Source organism: Pteronotus mesoamericanus, unplaced genomic scaffold (assembly GCF_021234165.1).
Source record: "Pteronotus mesoamericanus isolate MK-2021 breed Mesoamerican mustached bat unplaced genomic scaffold, CSHL_Meso_final contig_27, whole genome shotgun sequence".
NCBI classification, from domain to species: domain Eukaryota; kingdom Metazoa; phylum Chordata; class Mammalia; order Chiroptera; family Mormoopidae; genus Pteronotus; species Pteronotus mesoamericanus.
The window spans coordinates 22,480,142-22,501,695 of record NW_026555115.1 but is presented as its reverse complement, the minus strand read 5'-3'; the positions used below and the strand labels follow the sequence as shown (position 1 = coordinate 22,501,695).

The following is a 21,554-nucleotide window of genomic DNA, read 5'->3' as shown; positions in this document are numbered from 1 at the left end:
TGAAAAACAAAGGCCTGCAACCAAGACTGCTCTACCCAGCAAGGCGAAATAAGGCGTTTCCCAGACAAAAGAAAGCTAAAAGAATATACCTCCACCAAATCAGCACTGCAAAATATGCTAAAGAGACTGCTTTAAGAACATGAAGAAAAAGAGTCTATGAATGCCCAGTTCCTTTCACAGTCACCAATACTTGATAGTACTGATATTTTTAATACTTATTAATTTGATTGTGACAATGTGTTGTTACTCTATTACTTGTTGAAACTAAACCTGTTTGTGTATATTTCTTGCCCATTTCTATTATTTTTAAAAAGCTTTCAATGACTTTGGTATTCTTTATCCATTTTTTGACAATGTTTGTAGAAATTTCCCCCCCCAAAAAAACAAAAAAATTATTAACCTTGCTCAGATGTGTTGAAAATACTTTCCTATTCTATTACTTGTCCTTTAACTTTTTTATATGTATATTACTGTATAGTCTTAAATGTTTAGTATAGTCATATTGTCAATATCTTACTTTATAGCTTCTGAGTTTGAATATTTTACTTGAGGGTAAGAAAAATATTATTTTGTATTTCTCATAAAACTCCTTAGATTTTACAGATTGATTTTTAACTCACCTGAATATTTTTTGTATAATGTGTGAAATAGGGCTCTATACTTGTTTTATTTCAAGTAATAGTGGTTCATGCACCTTAGTTGTTGAGTAAGTCTTATTTTTCCCATTGATTTGAAATATCAATTGAATCATATATTACATTGTTAGTCATATACATTTGTTTCTAGAATGCTCATTTCATTTCATTGATCTACTTGATTATTTCTGTACTGGTGTCATGTTATTTTAATTGCTGAGACTTTATAATGGATTTAAATTTTTTAAATATTTTATAATGGATTCTGAAATTTAAAAAATAAATAAAATCTGAATTTAAATAAAGAAAGAATTCCTACCTTTTGCAACATCATCGATGGCACTGAAGAATATTAAGCTAAGTGAAATAAGCCAGTCAGTGATAGACAAATACCATATGATCTCACCTATAAGTGGAATCTATTCAACAAAATAAACTAAAGAACAAATAAACCACAGGCATGGAAACATGGAGCAGACTGAAAGTGATCAGAGGGGATGGGGAAGGAGGACAATGGTGGAAAGAAGAAGGGACTAGACAAAGAACAGGTATGAACGACCCAAGGACATGGACAACAGAGTGGGAATTGACTGTGGGAGCGGGGGGCATGGTGGGATGGGTGGAGGAGGGCAAAGGGGGTAAAATTGAGACAAGTGTAATAGAATAAACATGATTTTTTTAAAAAATGCAGATTTTACACATTTTATTCTCTTAGCAACAAGAAAGCTTCGCAACTAACCAAATCATTTTAAAACAGTGGCATACTTCTTTTATTTACCCATAATCGAGACTCAAGACTCTGGGGGCTGGGGTGGCAAGCTGTGTTAAGGCATGTAACATTTCTCTGTTCTTTTGGACTACCTTGTTTAATTAAATTTTCATATCCTCAGCCAAATACATCAAAACAAAACCTTTACTGTATACACACTCATGAACACCTGTGTGTGAGTGCATGCGAAAGCTCTTCCAATCAACCTGCAGCCTCTGGAAATGTCATTAGGAGACACACCGGTACGGGGAGGATGGAAGCTGGGTATTCATAAAGGGGTGGGCAAAAGTAGGTTTACAGTTGCACACAGCATTCTTTTGAGTTAATAAAACTATTGTAATAATCGTAACCTGCATGTCTTTTTCTATATGAACGGTAAGCCTACTTTTGCAATTTGAATATTTCCCAATGGAACAATGACATAAAGTTGTTGAGGCACTGTGTTGAAACTGAAAAAAAAATAGACGGTTAGTGGCACTGAGAGTTAAAGTGGTATTGGATCTAAGGTTAATGTCTACAGGCAGAAAAAAAACATTTCTATACATATGCAATGGGAATGGTATTGGTTATTTACTAGAACATCAGATCACATATATTTGGACAACTATCTCCAAAAACGTCCAATTTACTTTAAAGACTAAAGAATGAATATCTGCTTAAACACTAACAAAACTGATTTAAATAAACCCCTCAATTTCAGCAAATCTAGAGAGGTTGTGGACAAAAGACTAGTTTACGTAATAACGTCTACTAAATAAGCTATATTCTATGGACATAGTAAGTTAGTATAAACAGGTAATATATGAGATTTATCCTCAGGACGCTTGGGAAGTAATTTTGGATTTACTCAACTACTTGAATGTGTTGTATATAGTTGTAGCTACTTACAATGAAATATTTAAACCTCAAAAAATCTAAACATTATTATTAAAATTTCCCACAAAGATTTCAGTTCAGCAATCTGGTCACACACGCTGTGTTCAATCAGTTCCACAAAGTGCTTGGCTCCACACCACAGGGCAGAATGGCTCTAAGTGCACATGGTGCAGTCATGTCCCAGGTGCATGCTCTCAAACTACTTCCAGGGTATGAGGATGAATCACACTCTAAGACTACAGACACAATTTCCTTGCCGCCACCACACAGAATGTGGAATTTGAATGCGTCAGGCTAGTCATGCGATTAAACTCCTGATCCACAGCACAGAATGAAAGGGACTGGAATAATCTTCAGTCAGAGGTGGCTGCCATAAATTGTTCTAGTCTGCTCTCTTTTCTGCTTAACTATCTGAGGAAGGCCACTCTGTAGCTTTATATAACCTCTACCTTCATTCTTTAAGTATGACAATTTTATTCCAATTAAAATAAAAACTGAATTATGCTTTGTAATAAACACCTCATCTTCCTCAAACAGAACGCATGGCTGTTTGTGTTCCTCATCCATGTGTTTAAACATTGACAGTGTTAAGTAAAGACTAGATGCAGATTAGTTTCCATTTTTATTAAAGTTGTATTTTTCCAAGCAATATGTTACACTTAAAGTTCAATACCATAAATAAAGATTAGTTTTTAAATCTTCTATTTTACTTATTAAGAATGTAAACATAAAAGAAAAATAATTAACCACTCCTTACCCAACCCTGACTAAATCTCTCTCTCTCTCAGAGACAGACAGACACACACACACACACACACACACACACACACACACACACACACACACACAGTCATCCCTTCAGGTAAGTTCTTTCTGAAGAATGAGTACCACAGACTTCATTAAAATGTTAGTCCTCCTGGGCGGTAAGGACATGGCACGAATGACTGGAGCCCACTATAAAACAGGTCTGTGGGGCTGTGATTGAAGTCCACCTCCTCCTGACAGGACTGCTGAGAGCCAGGCTCTTCTCCTTCCATTTAGCTTCCAAGGGCATGGACAGTGCTAAGGCACCAAGCTCACAACACTATGATGAACATGGTGTGCAAGCTGGCATATGCCAAGAAGAGGTGAACCAGAGCCAGCAGTGACCTAGCAATTCTGGATGAGTATTAGTCATAGAATATTAGAGCTGGAAAGATTCTGAGAAAGCATCTGGTCATTTTACAGATGGTTTCAACCAGCGAGTCTTCTAATATTGAAGAGAATGTTGATACTGAATTTTATAGAATACTGTAGTATACTTATTTATGTATCTTCCTAAAACTATATAAACTTCATTGATTTATGTTTCAAGTATTGATAAAATCTAAGCCAACTTATTAGACTGAAACTAATTTTAAGAATAATTTATAACATTTTTAGAATATCTGTTTGGTCTTAACAAAAATAAGTATCCTTAAAAAATAAGCAATGGAAAAAGGATGTTTTTCAGGAGAATATTGGAGGGATTTGCATGAAGACTTTCTAACTGCTTGCCAGTTTCTTTAAAGCTGTCAGCTCAAGTCTACTGACATGGCTTTTGCTTCCTTCTGGTAAATTCTGTTCTTGAAAACCTGAGAGACAAATTCACTTGATACCATTGGGACCTTAACACTATTAAAATAAGCCTAAGTCCAAACTGAAAACTGAGGTAGTCAATTTTTATAAGCACTTGATACTTTCTGAGCCAGAAAGGGACTCAAATCCCCAAATCAGCTACTCCTCATTCTCCTTCTCTACCCCACCTCCCTTCCACCATAGCTGCTGTCTGCCAAGTCTCTTTTTCAGTGACCCGGTTTTGCTAACATGAAGGGCAAAACCTACCACAGAATAATGACATTTATGCCATTTCTAATTCTTCAGTTCAAAGCTGAATTCTAGCCCACTAATTCTGCATTGAAATCTCATATATTAAGTCTTTGTTTTAGATATTGTCATAATCTAAGTGACTAAAATGTGTCTCTTAAAATTTCTTACAGGATGAATGGCCTTCTAAGTCTTCACTGAGTAAACTATGCAGAATCGGTGATAAGCAACCACTTTTAAGACTTTAAGAGAAAAAGGACACCAGCTCATTTAGCTACCCTCAGAAATTCAAGATTCGTTAACATCACACTTTATCAAGTTTCATATTTGTGCAGAGAAAACACAGGGCTACCAGATTCCAAGATTAATAAATATATATACAAAAAATGTCATCTATAATATTTTCTCCAGAGTCATTAGTGCAAATATAATTGTATCAATAAAAAATAAAGTAAAAATATATTTCAAGTATAAAAAGCACCATGCTCAGAAACAATACTACCTAAATGGCATTACTGCACAACAGTCAAAATATAATCAAACCTATCATTGTTTGCATAAATCTCAAATGTATTCTTAATCCATAGTACTTTTGGTGAAATTCTTTATACAACTTTGCAGGATGATTCATAATTACAATAGGAATATAAGTTAGATTTTTATAATTTTCTTTAAAAATATACTCTACACTTTTCTCAGACCTTGCTCGATTTAAGGTATACATGACATGGGCAGAAAATAGAGCACTGACCTGACACCTTCTACCATCAGCTTCTCTTTAGCTGAAGTTGGATATGCTACAGACCCCCAGCTTTTCACAAGGACAAATATCTTCAATTCAAAACTGCATGTTTAAATACATATTTAAAATGCATGCATTAAAAAAGGCAACTTTCCTTTATACTGGGGTTGCTGTTTGGGCCCAGTGCCAGTCAGCTGGAATTATCCTTAGTAATTATACTACCTGGTCATTTGCACAATTTCTTACATAGAGTGCTCAATAACTATATGCTAAATTTAAGAGCTAACCAATGAGTGAAAGAATGAATGCATGAATGCTTGTCCAAGGGCTGTGTTTATAATGCCACAGGACTTTATTAGCTTTAGAGAGAAAAACTGGGCATCAGTCATCATTAAAGAATTTAATTAGTAAAGCGGGGTTGGTAAGCTCCAGAGCAGAATTGCTTCTACGGACAAGAATCTATGTGGTAACAGAAGTGTCAATAGCAGGAGGTAAAGGACATGACCTCCTTTGAAAGCAAAGGCTATCTTCCAACTACTGAGGATTAAGCCATGTGTTGTATGGAAAGTGGACACTACTGGATAGGCCGTACACCAAACCTACACTTTGCTATTGGTAAACAATTCAGATGATCTTGTTTTGATTTATATTTTTCTTCTTACATATAAAATAATTTTCAGATAGAAGTTCTTCTGAAACAATTCCTAAGTCCATGTGAGGACAACCGCATATTTGTCTACACCAGAATTTCTTTTTATCTCTATTGTTCAAAAAATAATAGTTCTATTTTTGTAGAATTACTGTTGTTGTAACTATTATCTGAAAAGTATACATTATGTTTTCTTCTGTTTGTATGTCTTCAATGTTTTTTACAGGGCACATTACTTTTCTTTCTCTGCTTCTACAGCTTTTCAAGTCAATATTTAGACAAATGGAGAATACAACAGGAAACTGAGCTATGAAGATCAATTAAGTAACAGATACAGCTGGGCGAGGGCTACCAATATGTAATGATTCAACAGTAAACTGAACCACACAGCTAGTTTGAAAAAGGCAAGCATGGTTAAATTATAAGATTTGGTAAAATGTAGTTTTAAAAAACAATTTTTAGAACAATGAGAATGATGATTTAAGTGTACCATGTACAGCCATTAAATTCAAAATAGGTATAACAGCAATGTAGAATCCTCAATTCAATTATTTTCCGTAAGTCAAAGGACAAATTTATACTTCTGGGGACAGGATCCACAACTTATAATCTTGCCGTTCTTTAAATTATTGCAGTCTTGATGAACTTTCTCATCATTTTAGGTTAATGAGAATGCTGAGAAATGTAATCTGAAAATTTCACCAATATCCCATTTTCAAAAGAAAATTTCAGGAAGGTTATGCATCCTGAAAAATAAAGAAACTCAATGTCTTGGAATTCCTTCACCTTCTCCAAGATGAGGCTGTTGGGATGCTGATGAAGAATAAGTGCTGTGAAGCTCTGCTTCAAGGCCTGATTGTGGTCAACACTTTCAAGCCAAAGTCAGGAATGCCACCTCTGCCATCTGCATAGGCTGGTACTCGCCCAGATTTTGTGCTTTGTTCAGAGGCACATGACACAAAGGAATGCTTTGAGAATTCTCTTTTCCATTCCTAGTGCCATACACACAGAAGAAATCCAGCCAGCAGAGGAAACAGATTGCCTAGGAGAAGCCAGAAGGTGACCACCAGGCTAGAGGAACGGGAACAGAGATCTAGGGTTGAAAACAAAAAATTGACTTTCTATAGACATTTTTGGAATATATCATATCAACTAAACACTGACAGGTGAATATAAGTAATTATTAAAGGTGAACAAGGACCACCTTGAAGAGCAAATTCAAGAACGACTTCCCAAAGCCCAAATATGTAAAGTCATTTTTTTTGCATTTTTGGGAAAAGAACAAAATATTTATGCAGGAAGAAAAAAAGATGTACACACCATATCAAGTTTAAAAAATAGCACCCAAGAAGAGAAAGAAGCGTCTTTGGCTAGTATCTCAGCAAAATTAAAGATACTACACAGGGCCCTGGGTGGGTGGCTCAGTTGGTTGGAGCGTCATCCCTACACCAAAAGGTTGTGGGTTCGATTCCTGTCAGGGCACATACATAGGTTGCAGGTTCAGTCCCTGGTCAGGGCACATACAGGAGGCAAATGATTGATGTTTCTCTCTCTCTCTCTCTCTCTCTCTCTTCATATATATATGTATGTATGTCTATAATCTCCCCACCATTCCTTCTTGCTCTCTAAAATCAGTTGAGAACATATACTCCGGTGAGGATTAAAAAAAGATTCTACACAGGAAAGTAAATTAGTATCTTGGCTATTCTGACATGGGAAGTAGAACTCTCTTCTGCTCTTCCTTGTCCCTTTTCTGATGGTAACCACATAATTTATCATCCCAAATCAGGACATTTTGAGACAAGTGTTGAAATACATTGTTAGTTCCAAGATGGTGCCACATCAGCAAACTGAAACTTAGATAAAATCCATGTGCTTGACCAGAAACACAGTATATCCAGTCAGCCAATCACCAACCAACAAGCCAACTCAGGGTTCTATACTTACTTCCTTGTTCCTTGGTCTTTCAAAATAAGGTCAGATATACAACCCTGGCCAATCAACTTAAGCCAAGTGCTTCTTCTTTGTTTCCTGTTTGCAGCCCTTTTCCCTTACTTTGCAATTCTCTGGACTCTGGAGAGTGGAGACTGCCCCCTTCATGAAGTATGAAATAAAATTTGCTTAGATAAACTTTAATTGTTCTCTTTGATAATTTTAACACAGGGAATGCTATTAACAATTATATCAGGACAAAAGGCACATGGACTGTCCCAGGTAAACCAGGGCTACCCATCTATCCACATCCAGGCTTAACCTGGAAATAGCAAAAGATTCCATGGGCTCTGGGCTCTAGGAGTATATTTTAATTTTAGCCATGAGCTGTTCTCATAGCTAAAACTATTTCCCAAAACAATTCTCAGAATGGAAAACATTTTTATAGCAGCCAAGAGACCAGGTCAACCTGACTTCATCTTAGGATAAGTTGTTCTTTCTAATACTTTGACCAATAAAGAACCAACCAAGCTTCAAGTCTGATTTGCTTAAAAGGTAAGGAAAATAGGGCTGGTCTTCAGCTACAGAATAAACAGAATGATAACATCAAGGCACTGCAGACTGTTCTTCTGAGCACTGTATAGTGTGGTATAAGTATTTAAAAAAAATATTTCACTGCATGTAATTCAGGTAAACCATGAGGTAACTTCTATTCTTCCCCAATGGAATCAGCTGGTAATTGTTAAATTTTAGAAAAATCCCACTTAGCCAAGAACAGTCCTTCTCAAAGTGTGTCATTGGATCAACAACATCAGCATCATCTGGAAACCTGTTAAAAATGCAAATTCTCAGGCTCTGATCCAGACCTTCTCAATCAGAAACTCTGGAGGCAAGGCTTAACAATCTGTGTTTTAACATGATTCTGATGCATGCAAAAGTTTGAGAAACTCTGATCTAGCACTGTACTGTCCAATATGGCAACCGCTAGGTGTGTATGTTACTTAAATTGAAATTAAATAAAATGAAATAAAATATTTAGTTCCTCAGTCACACTATCCACATTTCACACATTCAACAGTCACCTGTGGCTAATGACTACTGTATCGGGCAATGTGGATTACAAGACATTTCCATCATCCCAGAATGTTCTACTAGAAAAGTTCAGGCCTACAGCATCAGGCAGAGTGGTTTTGGCTGGAGCAGGGAATGGAACCTGAAGTCTAATAACTCAGGCATATCCTTTTATGTCCTGATTCTCAGTTTGGCCTCAAAAGAAATGGAGGAGAATTAGTTGTTGTTTAGCTACTGTTGGCACTAAAATTTAACAAGCTATTAAAACATTAATGGGAGCTCTGGAACATTTGTTGTCCTTCAAAAATGCTGATCTTTCTGTGCCAGTAGTCTAGAAAGAAAAGATTAAAGAGGGTATTTCAAAATGAATTGGAGGTGATCAGATTTGGGTTTTGATCTGAACTTCCTTATTTATTAGCCATGACAATAGATGCATTACTTAGTATCATTATACCTTAGTTTTCTTGCGTATAAAATGGTAAGTCCTACCTCATTAGGTTTTGTGATGATCAAATGCAATGATATAGACATAAAAGCACTTGGCTAGCATTCAGTAAATGGAAACAAAAATAATCCCTACAATCTAAAGAGATCAGAAAGAATTTAGAAATAAATCTTTCATATTCATTATCTTAGTCAATATAGAACTATTAATCACTCTGTAGCATTTAGAAGTGATGACCAGAGAAAAGGAAAAAAAAGATGAGAGTTTTACATTGCAAAAGAAATTATAAATGCAAGAAAAAGCTATGTGAAGCTGAGTTCAACAGTAACAAAAATCAGAAGAATTTGGGGAGAGGAATATCTTTTTTACACTTCCTGTAGGATATTAACAGTTTTAATGTTTTAAAGACATACTAAGAAAACCTAAAAAAATTTAATTCACAAAACAGATTAGAAAGGGACTAAATGGTAATGGGAAAAATACAATAAAGATAAAAATAATAATTAAAAAAGAAAATTTTAACAAAAAACAGATTAAGATGATCATTTGTTTAATAAGCTTTGTCACAGGTTAATTTAATTATTAGTATTTCTCCTAGAAGTAAGTTTAAAGAGTCAAATCTTATTTTTACAAGTGTCATTGGTTAAAAAAAAAAAAAACCCACTGTATTAAAAAGAAGAAAACTATTTACTAAAAGAATGAGCATACAGAAAGTCTGCTATAGTCCCTGGCACACAGTTCAGTAAGGGCCTAATGTGTGCTCTATTCACACACTGACAAATATGGGAAGTCAGGATATTTTAGAATTTCATCAGTAATACTTACAATGTTTAAAAAGCAATGCCTAAAGATATCCTTGTAATATTTGATATATTTTTCAAAATTGTGGTAATGATTTATAGATTACAATGCTTTTTTGAGTATGCTTCCTTATAGAACTAGTTAACAAGGAAAAAAGAAATCACACCATAGCACCATAATTTCAGAAAGGTGACTGAAAAAGAGGGAGCAGGGTAAGTAGCAGTAGAGTCTAAGGTGCAGACTGGTGGAGGTGGAGGGATTGGGGTGGTTTGCACCTCTACTTCCCACCTCCTTTCCACAGATTCATTTATCTTTGTCATACTCCAAGGACAGGAACTAGTCATTTCATAGCCCCTTGCCCTGGTCTGGTTTTCTCTATATTCCTACACATTCTTTTACTATACTCCTAAGATTTTACCCCTGAACAAGCTAGCATTAACTCTGTCTTTATTGCAGCTCTGCTAATGGTTTAATTCTTGCCCACCTCTTGCACAATAAGATGTTAATAGTTTCTTACAGTTAACTGAGATTAGGCTTGAGGATGGAAACTCCATCAAAACAACTTATTTGTGCTCTAATTAGACAAAGCAATTTAAAAGTAACAATAAAATTAAGTCATCCTACCAACTTCACATGAAAGCAAGAGTTAACTAAGAGTATTTAATACTACATATACTCTATATCATATCAAAGGGACCTAAGATCTCACATTATTTCAAACAATTCATCATGTCATTACTACTATAAATGCAGAAAACTCATAGGATTCACTGGAGTACTGCGCAGAAGAGTTAACACAGCAGTCCTGAGATCACATCCAGGGTCAGATATTGTACATCAAAGCTGTCAATGCTGCTTTGGGATTGGGGACGTGGATTTGATTGGAAACTCTGAGAGAAAACTGGCTGGGTAAGGCATAAATGATGACAGTGACTCTCAGGAGGGAGTAAAAGGTGGCCTGATGATCAGTAGAGATAAGGAATAAAGACGGAGAGATAAAGGAACACGGGATTGTCATGGCAATGTGGTTTGGGCTACTGAATGTTGGAACAGTGGTCTGTATAAGGAATTCTGTGGTATTCACTAAAAAAAAAAAAAAAAAAAAAAAGAATAGGTTTAACATGGAGAGGGGGTAAAACTGAGGACTCAGTATTTTTACTTTGGAAATTTGTTTTTAATTCCATTGACCCTATCTGGCACAAAGCATTCTCTCTGGCATTGAATTGATGGAAGAAATAAAACTTACCTAGGCTTCACATCATTACAACCTGAAAATATTTCATAGTACAGGATCAGTCTAGCTCCATACTACCACAGAGAGCTTTTACTAAAGAAACAGTAGCTCCTGTGGACCTGTGTCCTTGGGCTGAAGCGTAGGTCCTCAACAAAGAATTTAGAGAATGAACTCTGAAGACTACCAAGCTAGATCTGGGAGGCTGTAGTACCCTCTGAACATGTACTGCTGGGGGAACAGGCTCCTCTGTGCTGAAACAAGCCAGTGGCTGACTGGGATGCAATGTGTATACTCAAAATTGAGGTGCTGTGAGTGAGAGGGAATCTATTGTTAAGAACTGAGACTGGCAAAAATAGCTGACTAAACAGGTTAACACAGGTGTGAAGCAAAGTACTAAAAGTGATTTTCTTAGATGGCTACTAAACTATTTCTAAAGCGGAGTTCCAAAAATGTATTTCAATAATGGAGTCATCTTTGAAATAACTCTATTAACAAAATACTGCTCCAGTTAGGAAAATTTTTAAAAAAATTCAGAGTGGGAAGGAGATTTTCCCATAAAACTGAAATTAAAAGAGAAAATGCTCAACCTGTTTTAGAACTTCCTTGAAGGAAATTTTCAACATCTTATATGAAAAGTCTCCCTCTTTATGCCAACCAGAGACTACTCACCCAGGGGTAGAGCTCGGGTCAAGTTAGTAGCTGGAGGATCTGTTTCTGGAGGACAGAGTTCACAGAAGTCCCAACATGATGGGCAGAGCAGGTTTCCATCGTGAATCCAGCCGTTCATCTGAATACTAACAAAGAGGACCTGCCCAGCCCGACTACACAAATATGAAGTATTCTGGACCCAAACCTTCAGGCCTTGCGGAGAGCAAGAGACCTTTAAACAGAATTAAAAAAAAAGAAATCAGATGAATAAGTATACTGACCTTCTTCTTAATTTGCAGAGAAAAAAATTAGAATTTACTAAAAATATTGGCTATAAAACACAATTTGGGATATAAAAATTTTTAAACGAACATTTATTTCTCAAAGTTGTTTTCTAAAAAGACTTCATGTTAACTTCAATTATGCTACTTAGCTTTAAATATTTCTAAAACTTCTCTCTTGGAACTATCTTGAAAGCTAATGAACGTTTCTGGAAATGCATGTTTGATGGTAGCATATTTTTACTTTACAAGTGGATATAAAGTTGCCCAAGAACTGAATCTGATGAAGGTAGCTGACTAAACTGGTTAACACTAGGTTAACAAAGTTGTGATGTAAAGTACTAAAAGTGACTTTCTCAGGTGGCTATTAAACTATTTCTAAAGGCAATTTCAAAAGAGTTCTAAAATGTATTTCAATAATGCAGTAATTTTCACAATAACTCTATTAATCAATTAAGTCTAAATATAATACTCATTTGGAAATCTAAGTTATAATATGCTTTTAAGAAAATAAACAACAAAGAGTAACCTCTTCCATAGCCTGTGATTCAATGACCCACATCTAATAAGCATCACCATAGCTACAGTGCAATGCAATCTCTTTTAAGTGAGTACTGATTCTTGTGTTTAGTACTGAAGAGGATACCAAAGAAGTTCACAACACAAGGCGGGCCCTCTAACAGCTCTAACTGAGGAAACAAGGGAGAGATATAAATTTTTTTGTCCTAAAGATGTGCATAGGATTTGGATCACAGTGAGGGAGAGAGGTTGTGATCTGCTGGCCATCAGAGTCTGCGTGGTTGAGGAGGGCAAGGACGTAGGGGTGAGGGTAAGTGGAAGAGATATGGACAGATCAAATAACTACGCGTAATGAAGACAATGACAGCCAGATTTCTCAGTGTCAAAGAAAGGAGTTACAAATGTAAAGGGAGAAAACTAAAATGAATCTTTTGGTGTTAGACTGGAATCAAAGATACTGGTGCAAACTCATGGTTATATATTTACACATGTGTGAGTAGTATATACAAAAATTACATAACATAGATTTCCTAGCTCTGTTTATGAAAAAGGCCTGGAGAGCAGCTATATCTCAATAGCAATGAACAGTACATCTAGCCCAGACCTTAGTTTCTAAATACCACACTCCCCTGAAATAAACTAGAACCCCTTGGATAAATGGTTGATTCTAGGCAGGGGCAAAGAAAGTAAAGATGGTCTTAGAATATCTTGCGCTAAAAAACAAGGAAATATTAACAGAAAGATGGGGACAGGCCAAAAAACGAAGGATCCAACCTATAGGGGCTCCCTCTGGCCAAAGCTGGAGCAACTTCAGTATCAAAATAAATAATGATAGCAATGGTAATACTGCCCCCAATACTTGTTAATTAATTAAAACAGAAAAAAAATAACTTGTCAGTGGAGAAGTCTGGTATACTAACACTAACATCACCAGTAAAGGAACAAACAGAAAGAGTGCACCACCAGAAAATGAACATCACTTCTGTGATACTACTGCCCAAAGTACATTACCTGAGTTTAATAAAATATCAGACATCTTTTCTTGTAGAAAAGAAATGGCTTGTAATCTTTAAATATGTCAAGGTTATGAAAGTCAAGAAACGACTAAGGAACTGTTCCAGACTGAAAAACAGAGACATAACAACTACACAACATGTGATTTTAGTCCAGGTCCTATAGCTACAAGGACATTATTGGGACAATTGGCAAAACCTGAATGAGGTCAAAGAATTTTGTGAATCAATGTTAATTTCCTAGTATTTTTGGTAGTATTGTGGTTGTGTATGAAGATATCCTTGTTAGAAGAAATACACATTAAGCCCTGGCCAGTTTGGCTCAGCAGGTTGGGCATCATCCCACAAACCAAAAGGTCACTGGTTCGATTTGCAGTTGGGGCACATGCCTGGGTTGTGGGACAGGTCCCAATTGGGGGCCTGCGGGAGGCAACTGATCCATGTCTCTCTCACACATTGATGTTCTGCTCCCTCTCTTTCTCCCTCCCTTCCCCTCTCTCTAAAAAGAAATAAATAAAATCTTTAAAAAAAACCACATTAATATACAGGGTCCGGCCCAAATAACATCCCTTTCTTACTACAAAATCATAGGCATGTAATTCTATAATATAACAATATCACACGCAAGCATACCATATGACATTTTAGGTGAAACATTCAAATTAAAACTATAAATCATTACACCCATATTATTACCCTACCAACCACACTCAAGCAGACATTACTTCTGCCAGATCCTGTATTTGGGACTAAAAGGGCAGCATGTCAGCAATTTATACTTAAATGACTCAAAACAACATTTTTATACCATTCTTGCAATTTCTGTTGAAATAAGGAAAACAAAAAACACAACAGTTAATATCTATGTGAATTGTTTGGAATCATATACCTTTCCCTTCATAAATACTGGTATTAAATTAGCAAAATTATATAACAATACTAGGTACAGGGAAGCCAAGTAGCACATTTAATCTTTATAGCTGGTGTTTCAAGTCTGCATAATCCCTTTGTGGTGGTGATAAAACATTAAAATAGCCTGAAAAGGTCATCTTCCTATTATAGTTGTCACTGTTCTAACTTTATCCCTTTAACTTAATATTCTCACTTATAGAATTTAATTTCAAAAAATAAATTTTAAGAATTTTAAGAATTTTTATAAGTAAAATATGTAAGTATACTTATAACAGCATTTCCAAATAGTGAAAACTCAATATATAACAAGGAAGTGACCTTCCAAATTATGATGCGATGTTCTACAGTGATAAAGAGTAGTAACTATTATTATTGGAAAAATGTGAAAAAGGTGTTTTGCTCTGCATAAATAGTACTAAGTGAAGGAAGTAAAACAAAATTATGTATTATGATTGCAATAAGTCAAAACTATGTATTTAAATCAATACATAAATCTTAAATGAAATTTATCAGAAAATGGTTGCTCGATTATAGTTGTCAGATTATAGCTAAAGTGTTCATTTTTAATCATCTTTTATATAGTTTTAAAGAAAATATTATATGAATAGTATGATGTGTAAACTGTATCTCAACAAAGTTACTCCAAAAATGTTAATTTTGTAAGTAACTTCAAAAATAATATCTAAGTTCCCAGCTACAGAAGTCCATTTAGTTTTTGCAGCTGAAATGGTACAACAAATTCTTATCTTTCACTTCTCAGGAGCATACTCTCTTCCTTCACATCTATTAGTGGGATACATAATATTCATTAAGTTGAATCCTCTTAAGTTATAGAATCCCTGTGTCTTGATAAGCTTTTATTAAGGTAATACATTCATGTAGTACCAGACATGCAAATAAGATAAAAGTAACTTGCCCCCTTCGGATTTCTACTTTCAAAGAAAAAAACCCCTATTATTAATAAGTAATTTAGTAATTCTTAGAGCTATGCTTTCCTCAGAGCTTATGAAATAAAACTGTAAATTTTTTCCATTCAAAGTAATATCTATTCAAGAACAAAATTATATATTTTCCATTATTTCCTTAGGATGTACTCACAGAAGTAAAATTATTGTAAAACTAGTTGATAGATCAAATATATATTCAAACAAATGGAGAAAGGCAATTTCTCTCAAAAAATGACAATATTTTCACAAAACACAAACATCCAAACTAATATTTACATAAACATAAGCATTAATTAGTAAATTAACTATAAAAAGATAAAATGTATTTTAAAATATAAAAACAAAATAGATAAAATTATATAATATTTGGTATAATTATTAACAATCATTTAATTTACCTGATAACATCCACTCCCCCAGTCTGGGTAACTCAGCTTCCTTTCACACTTTTCCATGACAAAGGCTGATTTCTGAATTAGACAAACTGAATGAGGTCCATACTTTTCAGCACCATAGTTTTTAAAAAGGTCTGAAGCAAACCAGAAAGTTTTCTTAAAAATTGATCATTGGCTCAAAGAACAAGAAATTGATGTATTCCATTCTTATCATTAAAGGTTGTTTTAAAAACAAACATGTTTAACGGAAATTTTCAATAAAAGAAAAATCAGGAGAAAGATGGCTCCAAACTCAAACTGTGTTCTCAAAACAGGAACTAGTGGGAGAAAACTATTATACCAGAAACAAGTGATAAAACTGAGCCTAAAGTATTTAAGTGAGACATACAGAGGAACTGGCACTAAGAATCACTTTCACTGGTAGCCTAAATAGGAGTCACCTCCCAAATGATCCAGAATAGAATGAGGACAACAATTTATATAATGAAATCTTTTCCAGGGTGTTACAACTTTTGCAAAACTTTTTTGTATTTTCAACTTTTGCCATCTAGTTAAATCTGCCAGGTTTAAGAATAAAATACTGTGGAAATTTAAAATTTAAATGACTTAGTCTGTAATGAAGTATGGAATAAGGAAGGAGAGAAGGAAGGATCAGGTTGAGAATTTTGATGACCACAGGAAGAAAAACTACTTATTGATGTTTATTAACATATCAGATGTGAGGACATTTTATTTACAAAGGTGGATAGTATGAGCTATAACTATTATTGCTGAATATCCAACTGCCATATTGTTTATTCTGTTGATAACCTGTTCATTTATATGTATTAAAAAAGAATTAACATGGTAACATCTTACTAGCCATGGACAACAGTATTATTTTGATATCTGAAGAATGGCATGTTATTTCTAAATTACATAAAATGCACATTCCTCAGGAGAGGAAAAAATAGGATACCTAATGTGATTAACTAAAAAGAGCTCTCCATTGGAGAATCTTGCACTAACACCAATTAACATTTAGTGTCTTTTCATTCATCTGTGAAATTCAGTAATATCTTCTCTATGTCTCTCATCAGGTTTTTAGAAGAAAAAAATGCAATGTAAGTCTTGGCATGTGTGGCTCAGTGGTTAGAGTGCCCTTCCTTAACCAAAGGGTTCTGGCTTCAATTCCCAGTCAGGGCACATGCCTGGGCTGCTCATTCATCCTCCATCGGGCCCAGGCTGTGTCCGGACACGTTCAATCCCTGGTCTGGATGCTTCTCTTGCATCGATGTTTCTCTCTCTCCCTTCCTCTCTCTCTCCAAAAAAGCAAATGAAAAATGTCCTCAGGTAAGTATTTTTAAAAAAAGGAATATAAAAATGAAAGTTGTTAGCAAATTAAAAATGTCATGCAGATGTAAGGTATTACTAAAAAGCACAATGTATATACATGTGCAAATCTAATAGCTAGCAATTCTTTCTATGTGTCATGGTTCTAAACTCATATTACATTAATTCATTTAATTCTTAAAACAACTCTATTAGATAGGAATTATCATCCCCTTTGTACAGAAGAGGAAACTAAGACCCAAAGAAGTTAGGTTATTTGCAACAGATGGACCCACAATACAAACCCAGACAGTATAACTCCAAGGTCTATACTCTTAACCACTATTGTACATTGCTGATATACAACTGTAATATGTTTATAACATTTTATTTCACTAGATGACTAACCTGGTTGATTTTCCAATATTCTACAATCTGAGCTGCGCTGATATTCACCACTTAAATGCCAACTGAATTCCTGACTGAAAGGGCAGTAGTCGGCAATTTCTACTGAACCACCATAATAAGGCAAATCTTCTGCAGGTATTCCATTGAGCTCATCAAAGTACTACAAAAAAATTATTAGGAAGACAGGAAAGAAAGAAACATTCTATATAATCAAAACAAAGTGCACAGGCAATTTATAGCAACCCTCTAATGTTGAATAACACAAAGAAGATATTAATGTACTTTTCTTCATATATAGTACGACACAAAGATAGTAATATACTGTATCTCAAGGGTATGTTAAAGTTACTGCAGTTTTGGAAATAAGCCAAGTAAGTAAACGGGTCTAAGTTTTTTATTAGATGACAAATTTGACTAATGCTTTTATAGGATAAATCGGAAGACTTTTAAGAGTTGACAAACCATAAAACAAGTATAGAATTAAGATTTTAAATAAAATGTACTTCAAGTGTCTTTAGGAGACTTAATATGTATGTTGTTTTGACAAACTTGAAGAACTAAAACGCAGAAAATTGAAAATGATCGCCTATATATGTACAATGCTTTCAACACCAAAGGAACAAGCTACCAGATAAATCTTAAAGATTTCATATTTTACCCCAACTCACTGAATTATAGTACTATGTCTAGAAATATAGTTGCCATCATATGGTGTCTGAAACACTGAACGAAAGGTCATCAACAAGTGTAGGAAGCTCAAAATTTAGCTACAATCATTTTAAATTAGCTTCTGAGATACCATTTCTGACTAAAGTGTCCTTTGAAAATGACAGGCAGAGCTAAGGCTTTTTAGAGATAGCCATGGCAACAAAAAACTCAGATACATGGAACAGACTGACGATGTCAGAGGGAAAGGTGATTGTGGGAACTGAAAAAGATTAGCCAAAGAACATATATGCATATATGTAAAGCCCATGGACATAAACAACAATGTGGTGAAGGCTGGGGTGAGGTGGAATGGAGTAGGGTGGGGGGAGTGGGAATGGGGGCTGGGTACACAAGGGCATAGGAGGGAAAAAGAGGGAAATCCATAATAGTGTCAAAAATGTTTTTTCTAAATTTTATTTTAAATCACATTTATTTCATTACAGTTGTCTCAGTTTTTCCCCCTTTGCCCTCTTCGACCCATCCCACCCCGTCTCTCCCCACTCCCATTGTCAATTCCCACTCTGTTGTCCATGTCCATGGGTCATTCATACATGTTCTTTGTCTAGTTCCTTCTTCTTTCCATCACTGTCTTCTTTCCCCATCGCCTCTGGTCACTTTCAGTCTGCTCCATGTTTCCTTGCCTGTGGTTTATTTTGTTCATTAGCTTATTCCATTGAATAGATTTCACCTAAAGGTGAGATCATATGGTATTTGTCTTTCACCAATGGGCTTATTTCACTTAGCATAATGTTCGGCAGTTCCATCCATGATGTCACAAAAGGTAGAAGTTTCTTCTTTCTTTTTCTAAACGCAGATTGATTTCATTTCTTTATTTTTTAATATCAAAATCCATTATAAAACATTAAAAATTAAATCCATTATAAAGTCTCAGCAATTAAAACATGACACCAGGACAGAAATAATCAAGTAAATCAGTGAAATAAAGGAGCATTGTAGAAACAAATGTATATATCTGTTTAACAATGTAATATATGATTAAACTGATATTTCAAATCAAAGGGGAAAATAAGGCTTATTCAACAAATAAGGTGCACGGACCACTATTACTTGAAAAAACAAATATAGAGCCCTATTTCACACATTACAAAAAATATTCAGGTGAGTTAAAAATCAATATGTAAAATTCAAGGAGTTTTCAAATAAAAATCAAAATATTATTTTTCTTACCCTGAAGTAAAATATTCAAACTCAGAAGCTATAAAATAAAATATTGACTGAATATGACTATATTAAACATTTCAGACTATATAGTAATATACAGATAAAAAAAGTTAAAAGACAATAGAATAGAAAAGTATTTGCAACACATCTAAAAAAGGGTTAATAGTTTAGTTCAGTTTTTTTTTCCTTAGGGGAAAAATTCTACAAACATTTAATCAAAAAATGAATAAAGAATACCAAAAAAGTCATTTAAAGCTTTCTAAGAATAATAGAAATAGGCAAGAAATATATAAAACCAGGTTTAGTTTCAACAGATAATAAAGGAACAATTAAAATAACACATCATTGTCACAATCAGATTAATACGTATAAAAATATTGGTAATATCAAGTATTGGCAACTGTGAAAGGAACTGGGTATTCATAGACTCTTTTTCTTCATTTTCTTAAGCAATCTTTTTAGCATATTTTGCAGTGCAGATTTGGTGGAGGTGTATTCTTTTAGCCTTCTTTTGTCGGGGAAACTCCTTATTTTGCCTTCCATTTTAATGGAGAGCCTTGCTGAGTAGAGCAGTCTTGGTTGCAGGCCTTTGCTTTTCATGACCTGGAATATTTCTTGCCATTCCCTTCTGGCTTGAAGTGCTTCTGTTGAGAAGTCAGCTGCTAGCCGTATTGGGGGCTCACTTAGCTGTTACTACCTCTTTCTTCCTTGCTGTCTTTAGGACTCTCTGTTTGTCTTTGCTATTTGCCATCTTAATGATGATGTGTCTTGGAGTGGGCCTCTTTGGGTTCCTCTTGAATGGGATCCTCTGTGCTTCCTGGACTTGTGTGACTTTTTCTCTCCTCCAATTAGGGAAGTTTTCCATCATTACCTTTTCAAACAGGTTCTCTATCCATTGCTCCTCTTCCCCTTCTGGTATCCTTATTCTATGGATAGTACTACGTTTCAGGTTGTCCTGCATTTCCCTCAATGCCTCTTCATTCTTTCTGAGTCATTTTTCATTTTCTTGCTCTTTCTGGGAGCTTTTTTCTACCTTGTCCTTCAGCTCGCTGATTAGATCCTTGGTTTCATCGAGCCTGTTTTTGATTCCTTCAACTGTGTTCAATTCAGAAATCGTGCTCTTCATTTCCTCTTGTCCCTTATTGATAGTTTCTATGTTCTTTTTCATGCTGATAGTTTGCATTAAGTTCCTTGTAGTTTCCCTGTGGTTTTTTATAATTCTCTCTGAGCTCACTAAGCTTCCTTAGAACTGTTGTTTGGAACTCAATATCAAATAGTTGATTTGCCTCTATTTCAATTAGTTCTCTTTCTGGGGATTCCTCCTTTCCCTTTGACTGGCGGGGTGGTGGTGTTTTTTTGTCTTCCCATTATTTGTGAGACCCTTCTCTTGCTTCTGCTTCTTAAATTGATCTGTCTTAATTTCCTGGCTTAGCGATGTGAATTTCTATGGTAGGAGACTGCTGTTTTTTCTTTCTGGATCTGCCTCTGATGATGTCAGATGTTGCCCCTGCCCGATCTTAGACAGTCTATTTGAGACTTCTAGGAATCCACTGTTTGTGGCTGTCTCCTTCAGCTGTTAATCTAGTCACTCTGCACTCAGCAGTCAGGCTTAGACTCCATATGGCAGGGCAGAGTCCCTCCTTGGGGCAGGGCTATTGGGTCCTCTCACGCTGCTGCAGCTCGAGGGAGTGGTCTCCCTGAGCCCAGTGGCTGCTGCTGTATGTGGGAGGAGTCAGCATCGGGATCCCACCAGCTACTCTCTCCTTTCACTCCCCAAAGCCTCTGTCCCCAGTTTTAGCTCAAGTGTCTCTAGACCACTCTGTGCCCGCTTTAGCCAGGGACCTACTATCTGTGGCTACCACTCTGCACTCAGAAGGCCAGCTTAGAGATACCACAGGGTGGGGCCAAGGCCCTCCTGGGGGTGGGGCTATTGGGTCCTTTCACGCTGTTGCCGCTCAGGGGAGTGGTCTGCCTGAGCAAGATGGATGCTGCTGTCTCGGGGATGAGTCAGCACCAGGATCCTCCTGGTACTCTCTCAGTTCTCTTCCCAAAGCCTCCTTCCCCAGTCTCTCCCCAGGCGTCTGTAGCCCATTCTTCCCCGGCTCTTGCTGAAGACCAGGGTAAGTGGCTGCAAATAAAAATTTATGCCTTGGTCTTTTAAAAGGATCTTTGCATCTCCAGCCACCTGTCTCTGCCAGAGAGCAACCCTGCTGCTTTTCACAGCTGGCTGT

The 21,554-nt window shown here is 35.7% G+C and overlaps 1 protein-coding gene across 1 annotated transcript in view; it reads right to left on the bottom strand.

The window, feature by feature from the left end:
* Positions 1-6,352: 6,352 nt before the first annotated feature.
* LMLN (leishmanolysin like peptidase) overlaps positions 6,353-21,554 on the bottom strand; it is an 85,367-nt gene continuing 70,165 nt past the window's right edge. Inside the window, exons 14-17 of the mRNA XM_054575171.1 lie at positions 17,434-17,593; positions 15,718-15,848; positions 11,669-11,879; positions 6,353-6,609 (exon numbers count right to left, since the gene is read on the bottom strand). Coding sequence (XP_054431146.1) covers positions 6,509-6,609; positions 11,669-11,879; positions 15,718-15,848; positions 17,434-17,593 — 603 coding nt within the window. The 3' untranslated portion in view covers positions 6,353-6,508. The remainder of the gene's footprint in view (positions 6,610-11,668; positions 11,880-15,717; positions 15,849-17,433; positions 17,594-21,554) is intronic.